We start from the raw sequence: 23,228 nt of genomic DNA on the forward strand, positions 1-23,228 counted from the left end.
CTGGAGACGCCTTGGAGAACGTACTGCTGCCTGCAACATCTGCAAGCATGCCCGGTTTGACAATGGGTAAGTAATGGGTGGGGAGGCATTTTTTTGGAGGGCCGCAAAGCCTTCTGTGTGCTTGCCAGAGGTAGCCTGTCTGCCATTAGGTACCGGGATGAGACCCTCAGACCTGTCCTGAGACCATATGCAGGTCCCTGGGTTCCTTGATACACGACAATAGTGTGTCAGCAGTTTCTGCATGATGAAGGCATTGATGCCATGGACTGGCCCGCCCGTTCCCCAGACTTGAATCCAATCGAGCACATGTGGGACATCATGTCTCATTCCATACACCAATGCCATTGAGCCAGACCATCCAGGAGTTGACTGATGCTTTAATCTAGGGCTGTGAGGACATCATCCGCCGCCTCATCAGTAGCATGCCCAGGGGTTGTAGGGAGATCATATAGGCATGTGGAGGCCACACACACACCTGAGCATCATTTCCTCGTCTTGAGGCATTTCCACTGAAGTTGGATCAGCCTGTAATTTGATTTCCACTTTTATTTTGAGTATCAATCCAAATCCAGACCTCCGTGGGATATTAGTTGTGATTTACATTGATCATTTTTATGTTTTATTGTTCTCAACTCATTCCACTATGTACTGAATAAAGATTTACAACTGAAATATTTTGTTCAGTGATATCTAGGGTGTTGGAGTGTAGCGCTTCCTTTAGTTTTTTGAGCAGTGTATATGCACATCATACAGACCCTTACATACTTCAGTCAGGTACTCACCAGCAAGGACAGGGTCTGCAGCATTGTGATTTGAGCGTTACACAGATAAGCAATAAAGTAAACAAGTGACGAGACCCCCAACCAATACCCAAAGCAGGTGCCAATGGCCGTGCCCATGAGCGTGCCCTCTATCTGCAAGAGAAGGAACACAGTGTGAGACACGCATCCACATACTGTTACGCCAGCTCCTCCCTCATCATAACCCTCAAATTCAGGCTCCTGCCATGCCCCCTCCTCTGCGGTCATTCCACCATTCTTTTCAGGCTCCTCCTTTGCTCCCCTCCTGCAGCCTACTCCCAGGCTCTCCTCTATTGTCTCCATTTATGATCACCTCCAACCTCTCCTGCAATCTCCTCTCCAACTGTCCCCACTCCCTACTGCAGTCTTCTCCCGCAACTCCCCTTCCACCCTCTCCCGTGGTCTCCTCCTGGGCTCCCCTGCCACCCTCTCCTCCCCCGCAGCTCCTGTTCCACCCTCTCCCGTGGTCTCCTCCAACACCCTCTCCTCCCCCGCAGCTCCTGTTCCAACCTCTCCCATGGTCTCCTCCCAGGCTCCCCCTCCCCTCCTGTTCCACTATCTCCTCCTGGGCTCCCCTTCCACCCACTCCCACCATCTCCTCCCGGGCTCCCCTTCCACCCTCTCCTCCTGGGCTCCCCTTCCACCCACTCCCACCATCTCCTCCTGGGCTCTCCTTCCACCCTCTCCCACCATCTGCTCTTGGGCTCCCCCTCCGGGCTCCCCCTCCACCCTCTCCTCCCCTGCAGCTCCAGTTCCACCTTCTCCAGTGGTCTCCTCCCAGGTTCCCCCTCCCCCGCAGCTCCTGTTCCACCATCTCCTCCCGGGCTCCCCTTCCACCCTCTCCTGTGGTCTCCTCCCGAGCTCCCCTTCCACCCTCTCCTCCTGGGCTCCCCTTCCACCCTCTCCTCCTAGGCTCCCCTTCCACCCTCTCCTCCCCCGCAGCTCCTGTTCCACCATCTCCTCCCGGGCTCCCCTTCCACCCTCTCCTGTGGTCTCCTCCCGAGCTCCCCTTCCATCCTCTCCTCCTGGGCTCCCCTTCCACCCTCTCCTCCCCCGCAGCTCCTGTTCCAGCCTCTCCTCCCCCGCAGCTCCTGTTCCACCCTCTCCTCCCCCGCAGCTCCTGTTCCACCCTCTCCTCCCCCGCATCTCCTGTTCCACCCTCTCCTCCCCCGCAGCTCCCTTTCCACCCTCTCCATGGGGCTCCCCTTCCACCCTCTACTGTGGTCTCCTCCCGAGCTCCCCTTCCACCCTCTCCTCCTGGGCTCCCCTTCCACCCTCTCCTCCCGGGCTCCCCTTCCACCCTCTCCTGTGGTCTCCTCCCGATCTCCCCTTCCACCCTCTCCTCCTGGGCTCCCCTTCCATCCTCTCCTCCTGGGCTCCCCTTCCACCCTCTCCTCCCCCGCAGCTCCTGTTCCACCCTTTCCTCCTCCGCAGCTCCCTTTCCACCCTCTCCTCCCCCGCAGCTCCTGTTCCACCCTCTCCTCCCCCGCAGCTCCCTTTCCACCCTCTTCTCCCACACAGCTCCTGTTCCACCCTCTCCTCCCCCGCAGCTCCTGTTCCACCCTCTCCTCCCCCGCAGCTCCCTTTCCACCCTCTCCTCCCCCGCAGCTCCTGTTCCACCCTCTCCTCCTCCGCAGCTCCCTTTCCACCCTCTTCTCCCACACAGCTCCTGTTCCACCCTCTCCTCCCCCGCAGCTCCCTTTCCACCCTCTCCTCCCCCGCAGCTCCCTTTCCACCCTCTTCTCCCACACAGCTCCTGTTCCACCCTCTCCTCCCCCGCAGCTCCCTTTCCACCCTCTCCTCCCCCGCAGCTCCTGTTCCAACCTCTCCTCCCCCGCAGCTCCCTTTCCACCCTCTCCTCCCCCGCAGCTCCTGTTCCACCCTCTTCTCCCCCGCAGCTCCCTTTCCACCCTCTCCTCCCCCGCAGCTCCCTTTCCACCCTCTTCTCCCACACAGCTCCCTTTCCACCCTCTCCTCCCCCGCAGCTCCTGTTCCACCCTCTCCTCCCCCGCAGCTCCTGTTCCACCCTCTCCTCCCCCGCAGCTCCCTTTCCACCCTCTCCTCCCCCGCAGCTCCCTTTCCACCCTCTCCTCCCCCGCAGCTCCTGTTCCACCCTCTCCTCCTCCGCAGCTCCCTTTCCACCCTCTCCTCCCCCGCAGCTCCTGTTTCAACCTCTCCTCCCCCGCAGCTCCCTTTCCACCCTCTTCTCCCACACAGCTCCTGTTCCACCCTCTCCTCCCCCGCAGCTCCCTTTCCACCCTCTCCTCCCCCGCAGCTCCCTTTCCACCCTCTCCTCCCCCGCAGCTCCCTTTCCACCCTCTCCTCCCCCGCAGCTCCCTTTCCACCCTCTCCTCCCCCGCAGCTCCTGTTTCAACCTCTCCTCCCCCGCAGCTCCCTTTCCACCCTCTTCTCCCACACAGCTCCTGTTCCACCCTCTCCTCCCCCGCAGCTCCCTTTCCACCCTCTCCTCCCCCGCAGCTCCCTTTCCACCCTCTCCTCCCCCGCAGCTCCCTTTCCACCCTCTCCTCCCCCGCAGCTCCTGTTCCACCCTCTCCTCCCCCGCAGCTCCCTTTCCACCCTCTTCTCCCACACAGCTCCTGTTCCACCCTCTCCTCCCCCGCAGCTCCCTTTCCACCCTCTTCTCCCACACAGCTCCTGTTCCACCCTCTCCTCCCCCGCAGCTCCTGTTCCACCCTCTCCTCCCCCGCAGCTCCTGTTCCACCCTCTCCCCCCCCGCAGCTCCTGTTCCACCCTCTCCTCCCCCGCAGCTCCCTTTCCACCCTCTTCTCCCACGCAGCTCCTGTTCCACCCTCTCCCCCCCCGCAGCTCCTGTTCCACCCTCTCCCCCCCCCGCAGCTCCCTTTCCACCCTCTTCTCCCCCGCAGCTCCTGTTCCACCCTCTCCTCCCCCGCAGCTCCCTTTCCACCCTCTCCATGGGGCTCCCCTTCCACCCTCTCCTGTGGTCCCCTCCTGGGCTCCCCTGCCACCCTCTCCTCCAGGGCTCCCCTTCAACACTATGCTCCCCCGCAGCTCCTGTTCCACCCTCTCCTCCCCCGCAGCTCCTGTTCCACCCTCTCCTCCCCCGCAGCTCCCTTTCCACCCTCTCCCCCCCCGCAGCTCCTGTTCCAACCTCTCCTCCCCCGCAGCTCCCTTTCCACCCTCTCCTCCCCCGCAGCTCCTGTTCCACCCTCTTCTCCCCCGCAGCTCCCTTTCCACCCTCTCCTCCCCCGCAGCTCCTGTTCCACCCTCTCCTCCCCCGCAGCTCCCTTTCCACCCTCTCCTCCCCCGCAGCTCCCTTTCCACCCTCTTCTCCCACACAGCTCCCTTTCCACCCTCTCCTCCCCCGCAGCTCCTGTTCCACCCTCTCCTCCCCCGCAGCTCCCTTTCCACCCTCTCCTCCCCCGCAGCTCCCTTTCCACCCTCTCCTCCCCCGCAGCTCCTGTTCCACCCTCTCCTCCTCCGCAGCTCCCTTTCCACCCTCTCCTCCCCCGCAGCTCCTGTTCCAACCTCTCCTCCCCCGCAGCTCCCTTTCCACCCTCTCCTCCCCCGCAGCTCCCTTTCCACCCTCTTCTCCCACACAGCTCCTGTTCCACCCTCTCCTCCCCCGCAGCTCCTGTTCCACCCTCTCCTCCCCCGCAGCTCCTGTTCCACCCTCTCCCCCCCCGCAGCTCCTGTTCCACCCTCTCCTCCCCCGCAGCTCCCTTTCCACCCTCTTCTCCCACGCAGCTCCCTTTCCACCCTCTCCCCCCCCGCAGCTCCTGTTCCACCCTCTCCTCCCCCGCAGCTCCTGTTCCACCCTCTCCCCCCCCGCAGCTCCCTTTCCACCCTCTTCTCCCACGCAGCTCCCTTTCCACCCTCTCCCCCCCCGCAGCTCCTGTTCCACCCTCTTCTCCCCCGCAGCTCCTGTTCCACCCTCTCCTCCCCCGCAGCTCCTGTTCCACCCTCTCCTCCCCCGCAGCTCCTGTTCCACCCTCTCCTCCCCCGCAGCTCCTGTTCCACCCTCTCCTCCCCCGCAGCTCCTGTTCCACCCTCTCCTCCCCCGCAGCTCCCTTTCCACCCTCTCCTCCCCCGCAGCTCCCTTTCCACCCTCTCCTCCCCCGCAGCTCCCTTTCCACCCTCTTCTCCCACACAGCTCCTGTTCCACCCTCTCCTCCCCCGCAGCTCCTGTTCCACCCTCTCCTCCCCCGCAGCTCCTGTTCCACCCTCTCCCCCCCCCCGCAGCTCCTGTTCCACCCTCTCCTCCCCCGCAGCTCCCTTTCCACCCTCTTCTCCCACGCAGCTCCCTTTCCACCCTCTCCCCCCCCGCAGCTCCTGTTCCACCCTCTCCCCCCCCGCAGCTCCTGTTCCACCCTCTCCTCCCCCGCAGCTCCCTTTCCACCCTCTTCTCCCCCGCAGCTCCTGTTCCACCCTCTCCTCCCCCGCAGCTCCCTTTCCACCCTCTTCTCCCCCGCAGCTCCTGTTCCACCCTCTCCTCCCCCGCAGCTCCCTTTCCACCCTCTCCATGGGGCTCCCCTTCCACCCTCTCCTGTGGTCCCCTCCTGGGCTCCCCTGCCACCCTCTCCTCCAGGGCTCCCCTTCAACACTATGCTCCCCCGCAGCTCCTGTTCCACCCTCTCCTCCCCCGCAGCTCCTGTTCCACCCTCTCCCCCCCCGCAGCTCCTGTTCCACCCTCTCCTCCCCCGCAGCTCCTGTTCCACCCTGTCCTCCCCCGCAGCTCCCTTTCCACCCTCTTCTCCCCCGCAGCTCCTGTTCCACCCTCTCCTCCCCCGCAGCTCCCTTTCCACCCTCTCCCCCCCCGCAGCTCCTGTTCCACCCTCTCCTCCCCCGCAGCTCCCTTTCCACCCTCTCCTCCCCCGCAGCTCCCTTTCCACCCTCTCCTCCCCCGCAGCTCCTGTTCCAACCTCTCCTCCCCCACAGCTCCCTTTCCACCCTCTCCTCCCCCGCAGCTCCTGTTCCACCCTCTCCTCCCCCGCAGCTCCTGTTCCACCCTCTCCTCCCCCGCAGCTCCCTTTCCACCCTCTTCTCCCACACAGCTCCCTTTCCACCCTCTCCTCCCCCGCAGCTCCCTTTCCACCCTCTTCTCCCACACAGCTCCTGTTCCACCCTCTCCTCCCCCGCAGCTCCTGTTCCACCCTCTCCTCCCCCGCAGCTCCCTTTCCACCCTCTTCTCCCACACAGCTCCTGTTCCACCCTCTCCTCCCCCGCAGCTCCCTTTCCACCCTCTCCTCCCCCGCAGCTCCTGTTCCACCCTCTCCTCCCCCGCAGCTCCCTTTCCACCCTCTCCCCCCCCGCAGCTCCTGTTCCACCCTCTCCTCCCCCGCAGCTCCTGTTCCACCCTCTCCTCCCCCGCAGCTCCCTTTCCACCCTCTCCCCCCCCGCAGCTCCTGTTCCACCCTCTCCCCCCCCGCAGCTCCCTTTCCACCCTCTTCTCCCCCGCAGCTCCTGTTCCACCCTCTCCTCCCCCGCAGCTCCCTTTCCACCCTCTCCATGGGGCTCCCCTTCCACCCTCTCCTGTGGTCTCCTCCTGGGCTCCCCTGCCACCCTCTCCCGTGGTCCCCTCCTGGGCTCCCCTGCCACCCTCTCCCGTGGTCCCCTCCTGGGCTTCCCTGCCACCCTCTCCTCCAGGGCTCCCCTTCAACACTATGCTCCCCCGCAGCTCCTGTTCCACCCTCTCCTCCCCTGCAGCTCTCCTTCCACCATCTGCTCCATGGGGCTCCCCTTCCACTCTCTCCTGCTGTCTCCTCCCAAACTCCCCTTCCACCCTTTCCTCCCGGGGTCCACCCTCTCCTCCTGGGCTCCCCTTCCACCCTCTCCTCTTGGCTCTGCTTCCACCCTCTCAAATGGTCTCCTCCCGAGCTCCCCTTCCACCCTCTCCCACCCTCTCCTCCTGGGCTCTCCTTCTACCCCCTCTCCTCCAGGGCTCCCCTTACAGCTCTGAATATGAGGGACATGATTTCCTGTAACGCGCGGGGTAGCTTTAATACTGATGCTGTAGAGGGCGCTACAACTCCGATCATCTCCAGCTCCTAATCGAGCAGCATGGATATTAATACTATGGGCACGAGAGCGATGGATGCCAGGCAGGTGGCACGTAAGGACTTCATGACATGGATGCACAGATGTAACGACTGACAACCTTTACTCGCTCACACAAGTCCTCGCTAATAACCTCCATTAAGGGGTTAATCTCCACTCACGTTATGGCTTTATAGTAATTGGGATAACTTCACTGGGTATTTTTGGTGCTCAATCAAGGACATCAAGTCTCTTAGGGACCAATTAGGGTCCGTCCACAGTGAGCGGGGGCCATATACCTACAATGGGGTGCCAACCTCCGCACAGGTAGCGGTACCGCAGGGTTAAATTAGGGACTATAGAGCCCACCCCAATCCTATGACTGTGTGAGTCCATGAGGTCAATTTCTCCAGTATTTTAATAGTTTACAAATAAATATTAACCCCTTAACGACCAGAGGTATTTTCATTTTGGAATTTTTGTTTTTTGCTCCCCTTTTTACTAGAGCTATAATTTTTTTATTTTTCTGTCTATATGGCATTTTGACTTTTTCTTACTTACGCCATTTAGCAATTGGGTTAATTTTTCTTTATATTGATAGATCGGGCGATTCTGAACGCGGTGATACCAAATATGTGTAGGTTTGATTTTTTTATTTTATTTTGAAAGAGGCGATTTAAACCTTTATATCTTTTATATATATTTTCAAAACTTTTTAAAACTTTTTGCATGCATCAGTAGTCTCCATGGGACAATAGAATCTGCCATAACTCGATCGCCTGTACGTAGCAGAATTGCTCACTTGCTATGAGCGCCAACCACCGGGCGGCGCTCATAGCAATCCGGCAGTGACAACTATAGCGGTCTGCTGGAGACCTCTGGTTGTCATGCCAACCCAACAGTGACCGGTGATCGGGTCACCGATTGGCAGGATTTCCGGTGTGCTTGCTGGAAGCGCGTTAAGTGCCGCCGTCAGATATTGACAGTGGCATTTAACTAGTTAACAGCCGTAGGTGGATTGCGATTTCACCCATGGCTGTTAGAGGCACATGTCAGCTGTTCAAAACAGCTGACATGTACCAGAAAAGATGTTGGCTCAGCGCTAAAGCCAAAATCAAAGGGAGGGAGTCTGACATCTGCGTACTATTACGCCCAACGTCGAAAAGGGGTTAAAGTTATAGGGGTATTTTTGGTCCTGTCTCCCATTGTCTCCTTAAATAATCAGTGCCACTGTCCCCCACAGTCTTCTCCATGGCTGCTCCTCCCCCCACAGGCTCCTCCTCCAAGGTCTCTCCACCCTCCCCACAGGGTCCCTCCTTCTGTGCAGGCTCCTCCCACCCGCAGTTTACGTTTCCTTCCCAGACTCCTCCCATCCCATCCCCAGACTCCTCCCATCTGCAGGCCTCTTTTCCTGCCCTCCTGTACCCCATGAAGCCCCTCTTACTATAACCGTTCCGGACGACTTCATTCCATGCAGGAGGATGGCCACCATGGTGAACACCAGCATCAGGGGCCCGTACAGCTCCCCAGCGATTTTCTGCAGACAGGATAGGACGCGGAGGATCAGTACAACAGCCGCGACACGCGCTCCCCGGACCCGAAGCAGCTGCCGTCTCATCCACTTACCTGGGGAAAATTAATCATCCGGACCGGGATCATTGACTCCAGGAGTCTGTGGGGAAAAAAAAAAAAAAAGTACATTAGAGAGATGGGAGAGAAGGCCGGGGCCAAAGGAGGCCGGGGCCAAAGGTGGCCGGGACCAGAGGGGCGACATTAACCCTATAAACCCATTATAGAATTATTCCCTTTGGCGTCACTGGCAGCGTTGGAAAGCGCTTGAATATACAATTTTGCAGTTTACGGATTACTACAATTCTCATATGTGCTTGAGACAGACTTGACAGCTCGTTGCCTTGGAGACCGACCACCGCGGCTAGACAGCAGACCATGAGCAGTGCTTACAAGCGGTTTTCTATTGAGTGTTCAGCGCCGTTGTTACGTGTTACGGAACCACTCAGCACCCAGAATATGTTGTGCAGTTATATGTATGTATAATAGGTTCCATGTGAGATGCATGTCCCTAATGCATCAGCCCACAGGCTGTGCCCCTGGGCAGATGGGACACGATATTCCCCTTTTGTCCGCCCCCCCCACCTTTGTAATTCCCACAGTAAATATCAGCAGGCTCTGGCCACCTGCGGCTATTGTAATGTGTGTCTGGCCTGCCGCTTTTCTATTGGCCTGCCCTGTGTATCTGTGTGAACAAGGAAACGTTTAGCTGGATCGGGTGCGGCCAATAGAGGGGTATTGGTGAAGGCGTCCTTTAGTTGGTGGAAGGCTTACTCACACTCTGGGGTCCAGGTTTCCTGGCGGGGTTGGTTTTACACCAGGTATTGGTACTTTTTGCAGGTGGACAGGCGCCAAGTCCTGCTGGAGAATGACATTTCCATCTCCAAAAAGCTTGTCGGCAGAGGGAAGCATGACGTGCTCTACAATGTCCTGGTAGACGGCTGCACTGACTTTGGTCTTGATAAAACACAGTGGACCTACACCAGCAGATGACATGGCTCCCCAAACCATCACTGATTGTGGAGACTTCACACTAGACCTCCAGCAGCTTGGATTGTGGCCTCTCCACTCTTCCTCCAGACTCTGGACCTTGGACCACTGACAACAGTCCAGTTCTTCTTCTCTTTGCCCCAGGTAAGAGGCTTCAGGAGTTGTCTATTGGTCATGAGTGGCCGGACACAAGGAATGTGACACTTGTAGCCCATGTCCTGGAGACGTCTGTGTGTAGTGAAGCAATGACCCCAGCAGCAGTCCACTCCTTGTGAATCTCCCCCACATACTGAATGGCCTTTTCTTAATAATCCTTTCTAGGCTGCGGTTATCCCGGTTGCTTGTGCACCTTTTTCTACCACACTTTTTCCTTCCACTCCACTTTCCATTAATATTCTTGGATACAGCACTGTGTGAACAGCCGGCTTCTTTACCAATGACCTTTTGTGGTTTCCCTGTTATGAAAGGCAATTCAGTACCACAATGGACATAGCGGTCAGAGCACACACAGTGATCTGACAATAACCCAAAATCATAGAACGAGCTCTGAGACGTGGGAACTCTGCAGACCGCAATCCCTAATCCTCTCCAAACAACACTAGAGGCAGCCGTGGATTGCGCCTAACTCTGCCTAGGCAACTCGGCACAGCCTGAGAAACTAACTAGCCTGAAGATAGAAAATAAGCCTACCTTGCCTCAGAGAAATACCCCAAAGGAAAAGGCAGCCCCCCACATATAATGACTGTGAGTTAAGATGAAAAGACAAACATAGAGATGAAATAGATTCAGCAAAGTGAGGCCCGACTTTCTTAACAGATCGAGGATAGAAAAGGTAACTTTGCGGTCTACACAAAACCCTAAAGAAAACCACGCAAAGGGGGCAAAAAGACCCTCCGTACCGAACTAACGGCACGGAGGTACACCCTTTGCGTCCCAGAGCTTCCAGCAACAAATTAGACAAGCTGGACAGAAAAAATAGCAAACAAATAGCAAAGAAGAACTTAGCTATGCAGAGCAGCAGGCCACAGGAATGATCCAGGGAAAAGCAAGTCCAACACTGGAACATTGACAGGAAGCCAGGATCAAAGCATTAGGTGGAGTTAAGTAGAGAAGCACCTAACGACCTCACCAGATCACCTGAGGGAGGAAACTCAGAAGCCGCAGTACCACTTCCCTCCACCAACAGAAGCTCACAGAGAGAATCAGCCGAAGTACCACTTGTGACCACAGGAGGGAGCTCTGCCACAGAACTCACAACAGTACCCCCACCTTGAGGAGGGGTCACCGAACCCTCACCAGAGCCCCCAGGCCGACCAGGATGAGCCACATGAAAGGCACGAACAAGATCGGGAGCATGGACATCAGAGGCAAAAACCCAGGAATTATCTTCCTGAGCATAACCCTTCCCTTTAACCAGATACTGGAGTTTCCGTCTAGAAACACGAGAATCCAAAATCTTCTCCACAATATACTCCAATTCCCCCTCCACCAAAACCGGGGCAGGAGGATCAACAGATGGAACCATAGGTGCCACGTATCTCCGCAACAATGACCTATGGAATACGTTATCTATGGCAAAAGAATCTGGAAGGGTCAGACGAAAAGACACAGGATTAAGAACCTCAGAAATCCTATACGGACCAATGAAACGAGGTTTAAACTTAGGAGAGGAAACCTTCATAGGAATATGACGAGAAGATAACCAAACCAGATCCCCAACACGAAGTCGGGGACCCACACGGCGTCTGCGATTAGCGAAACGTTGAGCCTTCTCCTGGGACAAGGTCAAATTGTCCACTACATGAGTCCAAATCTGCTGCAACCTGTCCACCACAGTATCCACACCAGGACAGTCCGAAGACTCAACCTGTCCTGAAGAGAAACGAGGATGGAACCCAGAATTGCAGAAAAATGGCGAAAGCAAGGTAGCCGAGCTGGCCCGATTATTAAGGGCGAACTCAGCCAAAGGCAAAAAGGACACCCAATCATCCTGATCGGCAGAAACAAAACATCTCAGATATGTTTCCAAGGTCTGATTGGTTCGTTCGGTCTGGCCATTAGTCTGAGGATGGAAAGCCGAGGAAAAAGACAAGTCAATGCCCATCCTACCACAAAAGGCTCGCCAAAACCTTGAAACAAACTGGGAACCTCTGTCAGAAACGATATTCTCTGGAATGCCATGTAAACGAACCACATGCTGGAAGAACAATGGCACCAAATCAGAGGAGGAAGGCAATTTAGACAAGGGTACCAGATGGACCATCTTAGAAAAGCGATCACAGACCACCCAAATGACTGACATCTTTTGAGAAACGGGAAGATCAGAAATAAAATCCATAGAGATATGTGTCCAAGGCCTCTTCGGGACCGGCAAGGGCAAAAGCAACCCACTGGCACGAGAACAGCAGGGCTTAGCCCGAGCACAAATCCCACAGGACTGCACAAAAACACGCACATCCCGCGACAGAGACGGCCACCAAAAGGATCTAGCCACCAACTCTCTGGTACCAAAAATTCCAGGATGACCAGCCAACACCGAACAATGAACCTCAGAGATAACTTTATTGGTCCACCTATCAGGGACAAACAGTCTCTCCGCTGGACAACGATCAGGTTTATTAGCCTGAAATTTTTGCAGCACCCGCCGCAAATCAGGGGAGATGGCAGACACAATTACTCCCTCTTTGAGGATACCCGCCGGCTCAGATAAACCCGGAGAGTCGGGCACAAAACTCCTAGACAGAGCATCCGCCTTCACATTTTTAGAGCCCGGAAGGTACGAAATCACAAAGTCAAAACGGGCAAAAAACAGCGACCAACGAGCCTGTCTAGGATTCAACCGCTTAGCAGACTCAAGATAAGTCAAGTTCTTATGATCAGTCAATACCACCACGCGATGCTTAGCTCCTTCAAGCCAATGACGCCACTCCTCGAATGCCCACTTCATGGCCAGCAACTCTCGGTTGCCCACATCATAATTTCGCTCAGCAGGCGAAAACTTCCTGGAAAAAAAAGCGCATGGTTTCATCACTGAGCAATCAGAACCTCTCTGCGACAAAACAGCCCCTGCTCCAATCTCAGAAGCATCAACCTCGACCTGGAACGGAAGAGAAACATCTGGTTGACACAACACAGGGGCAGAAGAAAAACGACGCTTCAAGTCTTGAAAAGCTTCCACAGCAGCAGAAGACCAATTGACCAAATCAGCACCCTTCTTGGTCAAATCGGTCAATAGTTTGGCAATACTAGAAAAATTGCAGATGAAGCGACGATAAAAATTAGCAAAGCCCAGGAACTTTTGCAGACTTTTCAGAGATGTCGGCTGAGTCCAATCATGGATGGCTTGGACCTTAACAGGATCCATCTCGATAGTAGAAGGGGAAAAGATGAACCCCAAAAATGAAACCTTCTGCACACCAAAGAGACACTTTGATCCCTTCACAAACAAAGAATTAGCACGCAGGACCTGAAACACCGTTTTTGACCTGCTTCACATGAGACTCCCAATCATCCGAGAAGATCAAAATGTCATCCAAGTACACAATCAGGAATTTATCCAGGTACTCTCGAAAGATGTCATGCATAAAGGATTGAAACACTGATGGAGCATTGGCAAGTCCGAATGGCATCACGAGATACTCAAAATGACCCTCGGGCGTATTAAATGCAGTTTTCCATTCATCTCTTCGCCTGATTCTCACCAGATTATACGCACCACGAAGATCTATCTTGGTGAACCAACTAGCCCCCTTAATCCGAGCAAACAAGTCAGATAACAATGGCAAGGGATACTGAAATTTAACCGTGATCTTATTTAGAAGGCGGTAATCTATACAAGGTCTCAGCGAACCATCCTTCTTGGCTACAAAAAAGAACCCTGCTCCTAATGGCGACGATGATGGGCGAATATGTCCCTTCTCCAGGGATTCCTTCACATAACTGCGCATAGCGGTGTGCTCAGGCACGGATAAATTAAACAGTCGACCTTTTGGGAATTTACTACCAGGAATCAAATTGATAGCACAATCACAATCCCTATGCGGAGGTAGGGTATCGGACTTGGGCTCATCAAATACATCCTGGTAATCAGACAAGAACTCTGGAACCTCAGAAGGGGTGGATGACGAAATCGACAAAAATGGAACATCACCATGTACCCCCTGACAACCCCAGCTGGACACCGACATGGATTTCCAATCTAATACTGGATTATGGGCTTGTAGCCATGGCAACCCCAACACGACCACATCATGCAGATTATGCAACACCAGAAAGCGAATATCCTCCTGATGCGCAGGAGCCATGCACATGGTCAGCTGGGTCCAGTACTGAGGCTTATTCTTGGCCAAAGGCGTAGCATCAATTCCTCTCAACGGAATAGGACACTGCAAGGGCTCTAAGAGAAACCCACAACGCTTAGCATACTCCAAGTCCATCAAATTCAGGGCAGCGCCTGAATCCACAAATGCCATGACAGAATACGATGACAAAGAACAGATCAAGGTAACAGACAGAAGAAATTTGGACTGTACCGTACCAATGGTGGCAGACCTAGCGAACCGCTTAGTGCGCTTAGGACAATCAGAGATAGCATGAGTGGAATCACCACAGTAGAAACACAGCCCATTCAGACGTCTGTGTTCTTGCCGTTTAACTTTGGTCAAAGTCCTATCGCACTGCATAGGCTCAGGTTTAAGCTCAGGTAATACCGCCAAATGGTGCACAGATTTACGCTCACGCAAGCGTCGACCGATCTGAATGGATAAAGACATAGACTCATTCAAACCAGCAGGCATAGGAAATCCCACCATGACATCCTTAAGGGCTTCAGAGAGACCCTTTCTGAACATAGCTGCCAGCGCAGATTCATTCCATTGAGTGAGCACGGACCACTTTCTAAATTTCTGACAATATACCTCTATCTCATCCTGACCCTGACAAAGAGCCAGCAAATTTTTCTCTGCCTGATCCACTGAATTAGGTTCGTCGTACAGCAATCCGAGCGCCAGGAAAAACGCATCGATATTACTCAATGCAGGATCTCCTGGCGCAAGGGAAAATGCCCAGTCCTGAGGGTCGCCACGCAAAAAAGAAATAATAATCAAAACCTGTTGAACTGGATCACCAGAGGAGCGAGGTTTCAAGGCCAGAAATAATTTACAATTATTTTTGAAACTCAGAAACTTAGTTCTATCTCCAAAAAACAAATCAGGAATAGGAATTCTTGGTTACAACATAGATTTCTGATCAATAGTGTTTTGAATCTTTTGTACTCTTGCCGAGAGCTGATCCACAAATGAAGACAGACTTCTAATGTCCATCGCTACACCTGTGTCCTGAACCACCCAAATGTCTAGGGGAAAAAAAAGGCAAAACACAGTGCAGAGAAAAAAAAATGGTCTCAGAACTTCTTTTTTCCCCTCTATTGAGAATCATTAGTACTTTTGGCTTCCTGTACTGTTATCAAAGGCAATTCAGTTCCACAATGGACATAGCGGTCAGAGCACATACAGTGATCTGACAATAACCCAAAATCATAGAACGAGCTCTGAGACGTAGGAACTCTGCAGACCGCAATCCCTGATCCTCTCCAAACAACACTAGAGGCAGCCGTGGATTGCGCCTAACTCTGCCTATGTAACTCGGCACAGCCTGAGAAACTAACTAGCCTGAAGATAGAAAATAAGCCTACCTTGCCTCAGAGAAATACCCCAAAGGAAAAGGCAGCCCCCCACATATAATGACTGTGAGTTAAGATGAAAAGACAAACGTAGAGATGAAATAGATTCAGCAAAGTGAGGCCCGACTTTCTTAACAGATCGAGCATAGAAAAGGTAACTTTGCGGTCTACACAAAACCCTAAAGAAAACCACGCAAAGGGGGCAAAAAGACCCTCCGTACCGAACTAACGGCACGGAGGTATACCCTTTGCGTCCCAGAGCTTCCAGCAACAAATTAGACAAGCTGGACAGAAAAAATAGCAAACAAATAGCAAAGAAGAACTTAGCTATGCAGAGCAGCAGGCCACAGGAATGATCCAGGGAAAAGCAAGTCCAACACTGGAACATTGACAGGAAGCCAGGATCAAAGCATTAGGTGGAGTTAAGTAGAGAAGCACCTAACGACCTCACCAGATCACCTGAGGGAGGAAACTCAGAAGCCGCAGTACCACTTCCCTCCACCAACAGAAGCTCACAGAGAGAAACGGCCGAAGTACCACTTGTGACCACAGGAGGGAGCTCTGCCACAGAACTGACAACATTTCCCCTCCTTGTGGAGTGTGTCAATGACGCCTTCTGGACATCTGTCAGGTCAGCAGTCTTCCCCATGATTGTGGAGCTACTGAAACAGACTAAGGACCTTTATAAACACTTAGGAGGTGTTTATTGTTAATTATTCTAATTTACTGAGACAATGACTTTTGGGTTTTCATTGGCTGTAAGCCATAATCATCAACATTAACAGAAATAAACATGTGAAATAGATCACTCTGTGTAATGGCTCTATAGAATATGTGAGGTTCACTTTTTGATGATATTCTCATTTTGTGAGTTGCTCCTGTATTTTCTATCTTTGTCTAAGTATTTTAATTTTCTCACTGACTGGGAACGAGCGTCTCTTCCTCTGTTCTAAACCCCTGAACATGATGTCTTCTGTCCTCTGGGTTTGGATTCTGAAAAATGGGGTTGATTTAATGACTTCTACCAGCCTGTCCGTGCCTTCTGCCAGATAACATGGTGTACACACTGTGGCACTATCCGAGGAGGAAGGGGAGGAAGAAGAGGAGCCGGAAGAGGAGTCCGAGACATCTTTACCCTCCATTATCACCGATGCATCTGAACCAGACGCCTGACTGGCTCCCCTGGCGGTGCCGCTGCTGCCGGCGATGTTGCAGTGGGGCTTGCTGTGGTGGTGATATCTGCTGCTGCGGGGTATCCCTGCAGAACATCCATGATGCGACGCTGCCACCATCTTGGATTCTCACTCTTAAGAAGGGTCCAGCCACACCTCTTCCAGTACCACCCTGACTACCAGGGCACTTTTGTTTTCAAATATGGCGCACTGTGCGCAGGAGCCTCAGCCAGCCCTGCGCAGCCCCGGATGGCCATCAATCCCCGGCGCGCTGAACATCAGGAAGCGCCGGATATTACAACCAGCATCCTGCCAGTGTGCAAACCCGGCGGCCATGCTTCCCGGCACGCTCGTCAGCACGGTGCACCGGAAGCTCCAATGGCACACCCAGCATAAGCATGTCCGTCACTCTACCCCCCCAGTGGGTGCAGACCCAGGACCTCGGGTCAGCCAGGGACATTCCTGAAAAGGCCTCCCGTCCTGGACACTCTCCTGGTAAGACCGGGCACCGCTATTTACACTCGAGTTCCCTCATAGACAGGAAACTAACGGATGTGGAAGAGAGGGGCCGCCTTTATATTGAGTAGGTTTCCGGGCGTCCCCCGGAAGAAGGCACGCACGCCGAGACGCGCGTAGAGGTGGTGGCGCCGCTGTCATCATGGTGCACTCACCGGCTCCGGACCTGCGCAGGTTCCACGTCGAAGTACGGCCGCAGGATGTCGATGTTGGCATAGAGGCTGAAGGCTTTGGTCGCCTGTCTCTTCCCCGCCTGCCACATCTGAGAGAGAGACAACGAGTTACCCAGAGATACAAGATGGCGGCCGCCCCGGACACCGGCCCCTCACCTCATCTGCCACCTGCCGGCCCAGCTGACCTTCATCCCCAGGAAAGCGCCGTCCTCCTCGCCCTCCTCGGGCGCTGCGTCTCCATCAACCTCCTCCTCATCCTCCTTCATCCGCTGGTGGATCTCCCCCATGTCCTCAAAACTGGAGCCAGAAGTGTCGTCCATGTTCTCCATGTCAATCACAGCGGCTCCGCCCCCGGCCTGCGAAACCGACAAGTCAGAGGGAAAAGGACCCCGCTCCTCCCCCGGGGGCCAAGGAACCTTCCTCCTCCTCCCCCGGGGCCAAGGAACTTTCCTCCTCCTTCTCCTCCCCTGGGGCCAAGGAACCTTCCTCCTCCTCCCCCGGGGCCAAGGAACCTCCCTCCTCCTCCTCCCCGGGGCCAAGGAACCCTCCTCCTCCTCCCCTGGGGCCAAGGAACCCTCCTCCTCCTCCTCCCCAGGGCCAAGGAACCTCCCTCCTCCTCCCCCGGGGCCAAGGAACCTCCCTCCTCCTCCTCCTCCCCCGGGGCCTAGGAACCTCCCTCCTCCTCCTCCTCCTCCCCCAGGGCCAAGGAACCCCCCCTCCTCCTCCCCCGGGGCCAAGAAACCTCCCTCCTCCTCCCCCCGGGTTAAGGAACCCCCCCTCCTTCTCCTCCCCCCGGGTTAAGGAACCTCCATCCTCCTCCCCCGGGGTTAAGGAACCTCCATCCTCCTCCCCCGGGGCCAAGGAACCCCCCTCCTCCTCCTCCCCCGGGGTCAAGGAACCTCCCCTCCTCCTCCCCCGGGGCCAAGGAACCTCCCCTCCTCCTCCTCCCCCGGGGCCAAGGAACCTCCCCTCCTCCTCCCCCGGGGCCAAGGAACCTCCCTCCTCCTCCTCCCCCGGGGTCAAGGAACCTCCCTCCTCCTCCCCCGGGGCCAAGGAACCTCCCCTCCTCCTCCCCCGGGGCCAAGGAACCTCTCCCCTCTTCCTCCTCCTCCCCCGGGGTCAAGGAATCTCCCTCCTCCTCCTCCCCCGGGGCCAAGGAACCTCCCCCCTCCTCCTCCTCCCCCGGGGTCAAGGAACCTCCCCCCTCCTCCTCCCCCGGGGCCAAGGAACCTCCCTCCTCCCCCGGGGCCAAGGAACCTCCCTCCTCCTCCTCCTCCTCCCCCGGGGCCAAGGAACCTCCCCCCTCCTCCTCCTCCCCCGGGGTCAAGGAACCTCCCTCCTCCTCCTCCTCCTCCCCCGGGGCCAAGGAACCTCCCTCCTCCTCCTCCCCTGGGGTCAAGGAACCTCCCCCCTCCTCCTCCTCCCCCGGGGCCAAGGAACCTCAATCCGCCTCCCCCGGGGCCAAGGAACCTCCCCTCCCCTCCTCCCCCGGGCCAAGGAACCCCCCCTCCTCCTCCACCGGGGCCAAGGAACCTCCCCCCCTCCTCCTCCACCGGGGCCAAGGAACCCCCCCTCCTCCTCCTCCTCCCCCGGGGCCAAGGAACCTCCCTCCTCCAACCCCGGGGCCAAGGAACCCCCTCCCTCCTCCAACCCCGGGGCCAAGGAACCCCCTCCCTCCTCCTCCTCCTCGGAACCCCCTCCCTCCTCCTCCCCCTCCCCCGGGGTCAAGGAACCTCCCCCCTCATCCTCCTCCCCCAGGGTCAAGGAACCTCCCCCCCTCCTCCTCCCCCGGGATCAAGGAACCTCCCCCCTCCTCCTCCTCCCCCAGGGCCAAGGAACGTCCCCCCTCCTCCTCCTCCTCCCTCGGGGTCAAGGAACCTCCCCCCTCCTCCTCCTCCCCCGGGGTCAAGGAACCTCCCTCCTCCTCCCCCAGGGCCAATGAACGTCCCCCTCCTCCTCCTCCCCCGGGATCAAGGAACCTCCCCCCTCCTCCTCCTCCCCCGGGGTCAAGGAACCTCCCTCCTCCTCCCCCGGGGCCAAGGAACCTCCCCCCTCCTTCTCCTCCCCCCTCCTCCTCCTCCCTGGGGGCCAAGGAACCTCCCCCCTCCTCCTCCTCCCCCGGGGTCAAGGAACCTCCCCCCTCCTCCCCCGGGGCCAAGGAACCTCCCCCCTCCTCCTCCTCCCCCGGGGTCAAGGAACCTCCCCCCTCCTCCTCCTCCCCCGGGGTCAAGGAACCTCCCTCCTCCTCCCCCAGGGCCAAGGAACGTCCCCCCTCCTCCTCCTCCCCCGGGATCAAGGAACCTCCCCCCTCCTCCTCCTCCCCCGGGGTCAAGGAACCTCCCCCCATCTCCTCCTCCCCCGGGGTCAAGGAACCTCCCTCCTCCCCCCCCGGGGCCAAGGAACCTCCCCCCTCCTCTTCCTCCCCCCTCCTCCTCCTCCCCCGGGGCCAAGGAACCTCCCCCCTCCTCCTCCTCCCCCGGGGTCAAGGAACCTCCCCCCTCCTCCTCCTCCCCCGGGGCCAAGGAGCCTCCCCCCTCCTCCTCCTCCCCCGGGGCCAAGGAACCTCCCCCCTCCTCCTCCCCCAGGGTCAAGGAACCTCCCTCCTCCTCCCTCGGGGTCAAGGAACCTCCCCCCTCCTCCCCCGGGGTCAAGGAACCTCCCCCCTCCTCCTCCTCCCCCGGGGTCAAGGAACCTCCCCCCTCCTCCTCTTCCCCCGGGGTCAAGGAACCTCCCCCCTCCTCCTCTTCCCCGGGGTCAAGGAACCTCCTCCCTCCTCCTCCTCCCCCGGGGTCAAGGAACCTCCCCCCTCCTCCTCCTCCTCCTCCCTCCTCCTCCTCCTCCCTCCTCCTCCTCCTCCTCCCCCGAGGTCAAGGAACCTCCCCCCTCCTCCTCTTCCCCCGGGGTCAAGGAACCTCCCCCCTCCTCCTCTTCCCCCGGGTCAAGGAACCTCCCCCCCTCCTCCTCCCCCGAGGTCAAGGAACCTCCCCCCTCCTCCTCTTCCCCCGGGGTCAAGGAACCCCCCTCCTCCTCCTCCCCCGGGGTCAAGGAACCTCCCTCCTCCTCCTCCCCCGGGGTCAAGGAACCTCCCCCCTCCTCCTCCCCCGGGGTCAAGGAACCTCCCCCCTCCTCCTCCTCCTCCCCCGGGGTCAAGGAACCTCCCCCCTCCTCCTCCTCCTCCTCCCCCGGGGTCAACGAACCTCCCCCCTCCTCCTCCCCCGGGGTCAAGGAACCTCCCCCCTCCTCCTCCTCCCCGGGGTCAAGGAACCTCCCCCCTCCTCCTCCTCCCCCGGGGTCAAGGAACCTCCCCCCTCCTCCTCCCTCGGGGTCAAGGAACCTCCCCCCTCCTCCTCCTCCCCCGGGGTCAAGGAACCTCCCTCCTCCTCCTCCGGGGTCAAGGAACCTCCCCCCTCCTCCTCCTCCCTCGGGGTCAAGGAACCTCCCCCCTCCTCCTCCTCCCCCGGGGTCAAGGAACCTCCCTCCTCCTCCCCCAGGGCCAATGAACGTCCCCCCCCCTCCTCCTCCTCCCCCGGGATCAAGGAACCTCCCCCCCCCTCCTCCTCTCCCGGGGTCAAGGAACCTCCCTCCTCCTCCCCCGGGGCCAAGGAACCTCCCCCCTCCTTCTCCTCCCCCTCCTCCTCCTCCCCGGGGGCCAAGGAACCTCCCCCCTCCTCCTCCTCCCCCGGGGTCAAGGAACCTCCCCCCTCCTCCCCCGGGGCCAAGGAACCTCCCCCCTCCTCCTCCTCCCCCGGGGTCAAGGAACCTCCCCCCTCCTCCTCCTCCCCCGGGGTCAAGGAACCTCCCTCCTCCTCCCCCAGGGCCAAGGAACGTCCCCCCTCCTCCTCCTCCCCCGGGATCAAGGAACCTCCCCCCTCCTCCTCCTCCCCCGGGGTCAAGGAACCTCCCCCCTCCTCCTCCTCCCCCGGGGTCAAGGAACCTCCCTCCTCCCCCCCCGGGGCCAAGGAACCTCCCCCCTCCTCTTCCTCCCCCCTCCTCCTCCTCCCCCGGGGCCAAGGAACCTCCCCCCTCCTCCTCCTCCCCCGGGGTCAAGGAACCTCCCCCCTCCTCCTCCTCCCCCGGGGCCAAGGAACCTCCCCCCTCCTCCTCCTCCCCCGGGGCCAAGGAACCTCCCCCCTCCTCCTCCTCCCCCGGGGTCAAGGAACCTCCCTCCTCCTCCCCCGGGGTCAAGGAACCTCCCCCCTCCTCCCCCGGGGTCAAGGAACCTCCCCCCTCCTCCTCCTCCCCCGGGGTCAAGGAACCTCCCCCCTCCTCCTCCTCCTCCTCCCCCAGGGTCAAGGAACCTCCCCCCTCCTCCTCTTCCCCCGGGGTCAAGGAACCTCCCCCCTCCTCCTCTTCCCCCGGGGTCAAGGAACCTCCTCCTCCTCCTCCCCCGGGGTCAAGGAACCTCCCCCCTCCTCCTCCTCCCCCGGGGTCAAGGAACCTCCCCCCTCCTCCTCCTCCTCCTCCTCCTCCCCCGAGGTCAAGGAACCTCCCCCCTCCTCCTCTTCCCCCGGGGTCAAGGAACCTCCCCCCTCCTCCTCTTCCCCCGGGGTCAAGGAACCTCCCCCCTCCTCCTCCCCCGAGGTCAAGGAACCTCCCCCCTCCTCCTCTTCCCCCGGGGTCAAGGAACCCCCCTCCTCCTCCTCCCCCGGGGTCAAGGAACCTCCCTCCTCCTCCTCCCCCGGGGTCAAGGAACCTCCCCCCTCCTCCTCCCCCGGGGTCAAGGAACCTCCCCCTCCTCCTCCTCCCCCTCCTCCTCCCCCGGGGTCAAGGAACCTCCCCCCTCCTCCCCCGGGGTCAAGGAACCTCCCCCCTCCTCCTCCTCCCCCGGGGTCAAGGAACCTCCCCCCTCCTCCTCCTCCCCCGGGGTCAAGGAACCTCCCCCCTCCTCCTCCTCCCCCGGGGTCAAGGAACCTCCCCCCTCCTCCTCCTCCCCCGGGGTCAAGGAACCTCCCCCCTCCTCCTCCTCCTCCCTCGGGGTCAAGGAACCTCCCCCCTCCTCCTCCTCCCCCGGGGTCAAGGAACCTCCCTCCTCCTCCCCCGGGGCCAAGGAACGTCCCCCCTCCTCCTCCTCCCCCGGGATCAAGGAACCTCCCCCCTCCTCCTCCTCCCCCGGGGTCAAGGAACCTCCCTCCTCCTCCCCCGGGGCCAAGGAACCTCCCCCCTCCTCCTCCTCCCCCCTCCTCCTCCTCCCCCGGGGCCAAGGAACCTCCCCCCTCCTCCTCCTCCCCCGGGGTCAAGGAACCTCCCCCCTCCTCCCCCGGGGCCAAGGAACCTCCCCCCTCCTCCTCCTCCCCCGGGGTCAAGGAACCTCCCCCCTCCTCCTCCTCCCCCGGGGTCAAGGAGCCTCCCCCCTCCTCCCCCGGGGCCAAGGAACCTCCCCCCTCCTCCTCCTCCCCCGGGGTCAAGGAACCTCCCCCCCTCCTCCTCCTCCCCCGGGGTCAAGGAACCTCCCTCCTCCCCCCCGGGGCCAAGGAACCTCCCCCCTCCTCTTCCTCCCCCCTCCTCTTCCTCCCCCCTCCTCTTCCTCCCCCCTCCTCCTCCTCCCCCGGGGCCAAGGAACCTCCCTCCTCCTCCTCCCCCGGGGTCAAGGAACCTCCCCCCTCCCCCGGGGCCAAGGAACCTCCCCCCTCCTCCTCCTCCCCCGGGGCCAAGGAACCTCCCCCCTCCTCCTCTTCCCCCGGGGTCAAGGAACCTCCCCCCTCCTCCTCTTCCCCCGGGGTCAAGGAACCTCCTCCTCCTCCTCCTCCCCCGGGGTCAAGGAACCTCCCCCCTCCTCCTCCTCCCCCGGGGTCAAGGAACCTCCCCCCTCCTCCTCCTCCTCCTCCCCCGAGGTCAAGGAACCTCCCCCCTCCTCCTCTTCCCCCGGGGTCAAGGAACCTCCCTCCTCCTCCTCCCCCGAGGTCAAGGAACCTCCCCCCTCCTCCTCTTCCCCCGGGGTCAAGGAACCTCCCCCCTCCTCCTCCCCCGAGGTCAAGGAACCTCCCCCCTCCTCCTCTTCCCCCGGGGTCAAGGAACCCCCCTCCTCCTCCTCCCCCGGGGTCAAGGAACCTCCCCCCTCCTCCTCCTCCTCCCCCCGGGGTCAAGGAACCTCCCCCCTCCTCCTCCTCCTCCTCCTCCCCCCCCGGGGTCAAGGAACCTCCCCCCTCCTCCTCCTCCTCCTCCCCCTCCCCCGGGGTCAAGGAACCTCCCCCCTCCTCCTCTTCCCCCGGGGTCAAGGAACCCCCCTCCTCCTCCTCCCCCGGGGTCAAGGAACCTCCCCCCTCCTCCTCCTCCTCTCCCGGGGTCAAGGAACCTCCCCCCTCCTCCTCCTCCT

At 58.9% G+C, this 23,228-nt stretch overlaps 1 protein-coding gene across 1 annotated transcript in view; it reads right to left on the reverse strand.

Moving 5' to 3' along the window:
• The window catches only part of YIPF3 (Yip1 domain family member 3), a 30,202-nt gene that overhangs the window by 2,015 nt on the left and 4,959 nt on the right, over positions 1-23,228 (reverse strand). Inside the window, 6 exon segments of the mRNA XM_069768238.1 lie at positions 783-914; positions 8,260-8,352; positions 8,442-8,487; positions 16,898-17,004; positions 17,072-17,103; positions 17,106-17,271. Coding sequence (XP_069624339.1) covers positions 783-914; positions 8,260-8,352; positions 8,442-8,487; positions 16,898-17,004; positions 17,072-17,103; positions 17,106-17,271 — 576 coding nt within the window.

This window comes from Ranitomeya imitator, chromosome 5 (assembly GCF_032444005.1).
Source record: "Ranitomeya imitator isolate aRanImi1 chromosome 5, aRanImi1.pri, whole genome shotgun sequence".
Classification (NCBI taxonomy): Eukaryota; Metazoa; Chordata; class Amphibia; order Anura; family Dendrobatidae; genus Ranitomeya; species Ranitomeya imitator.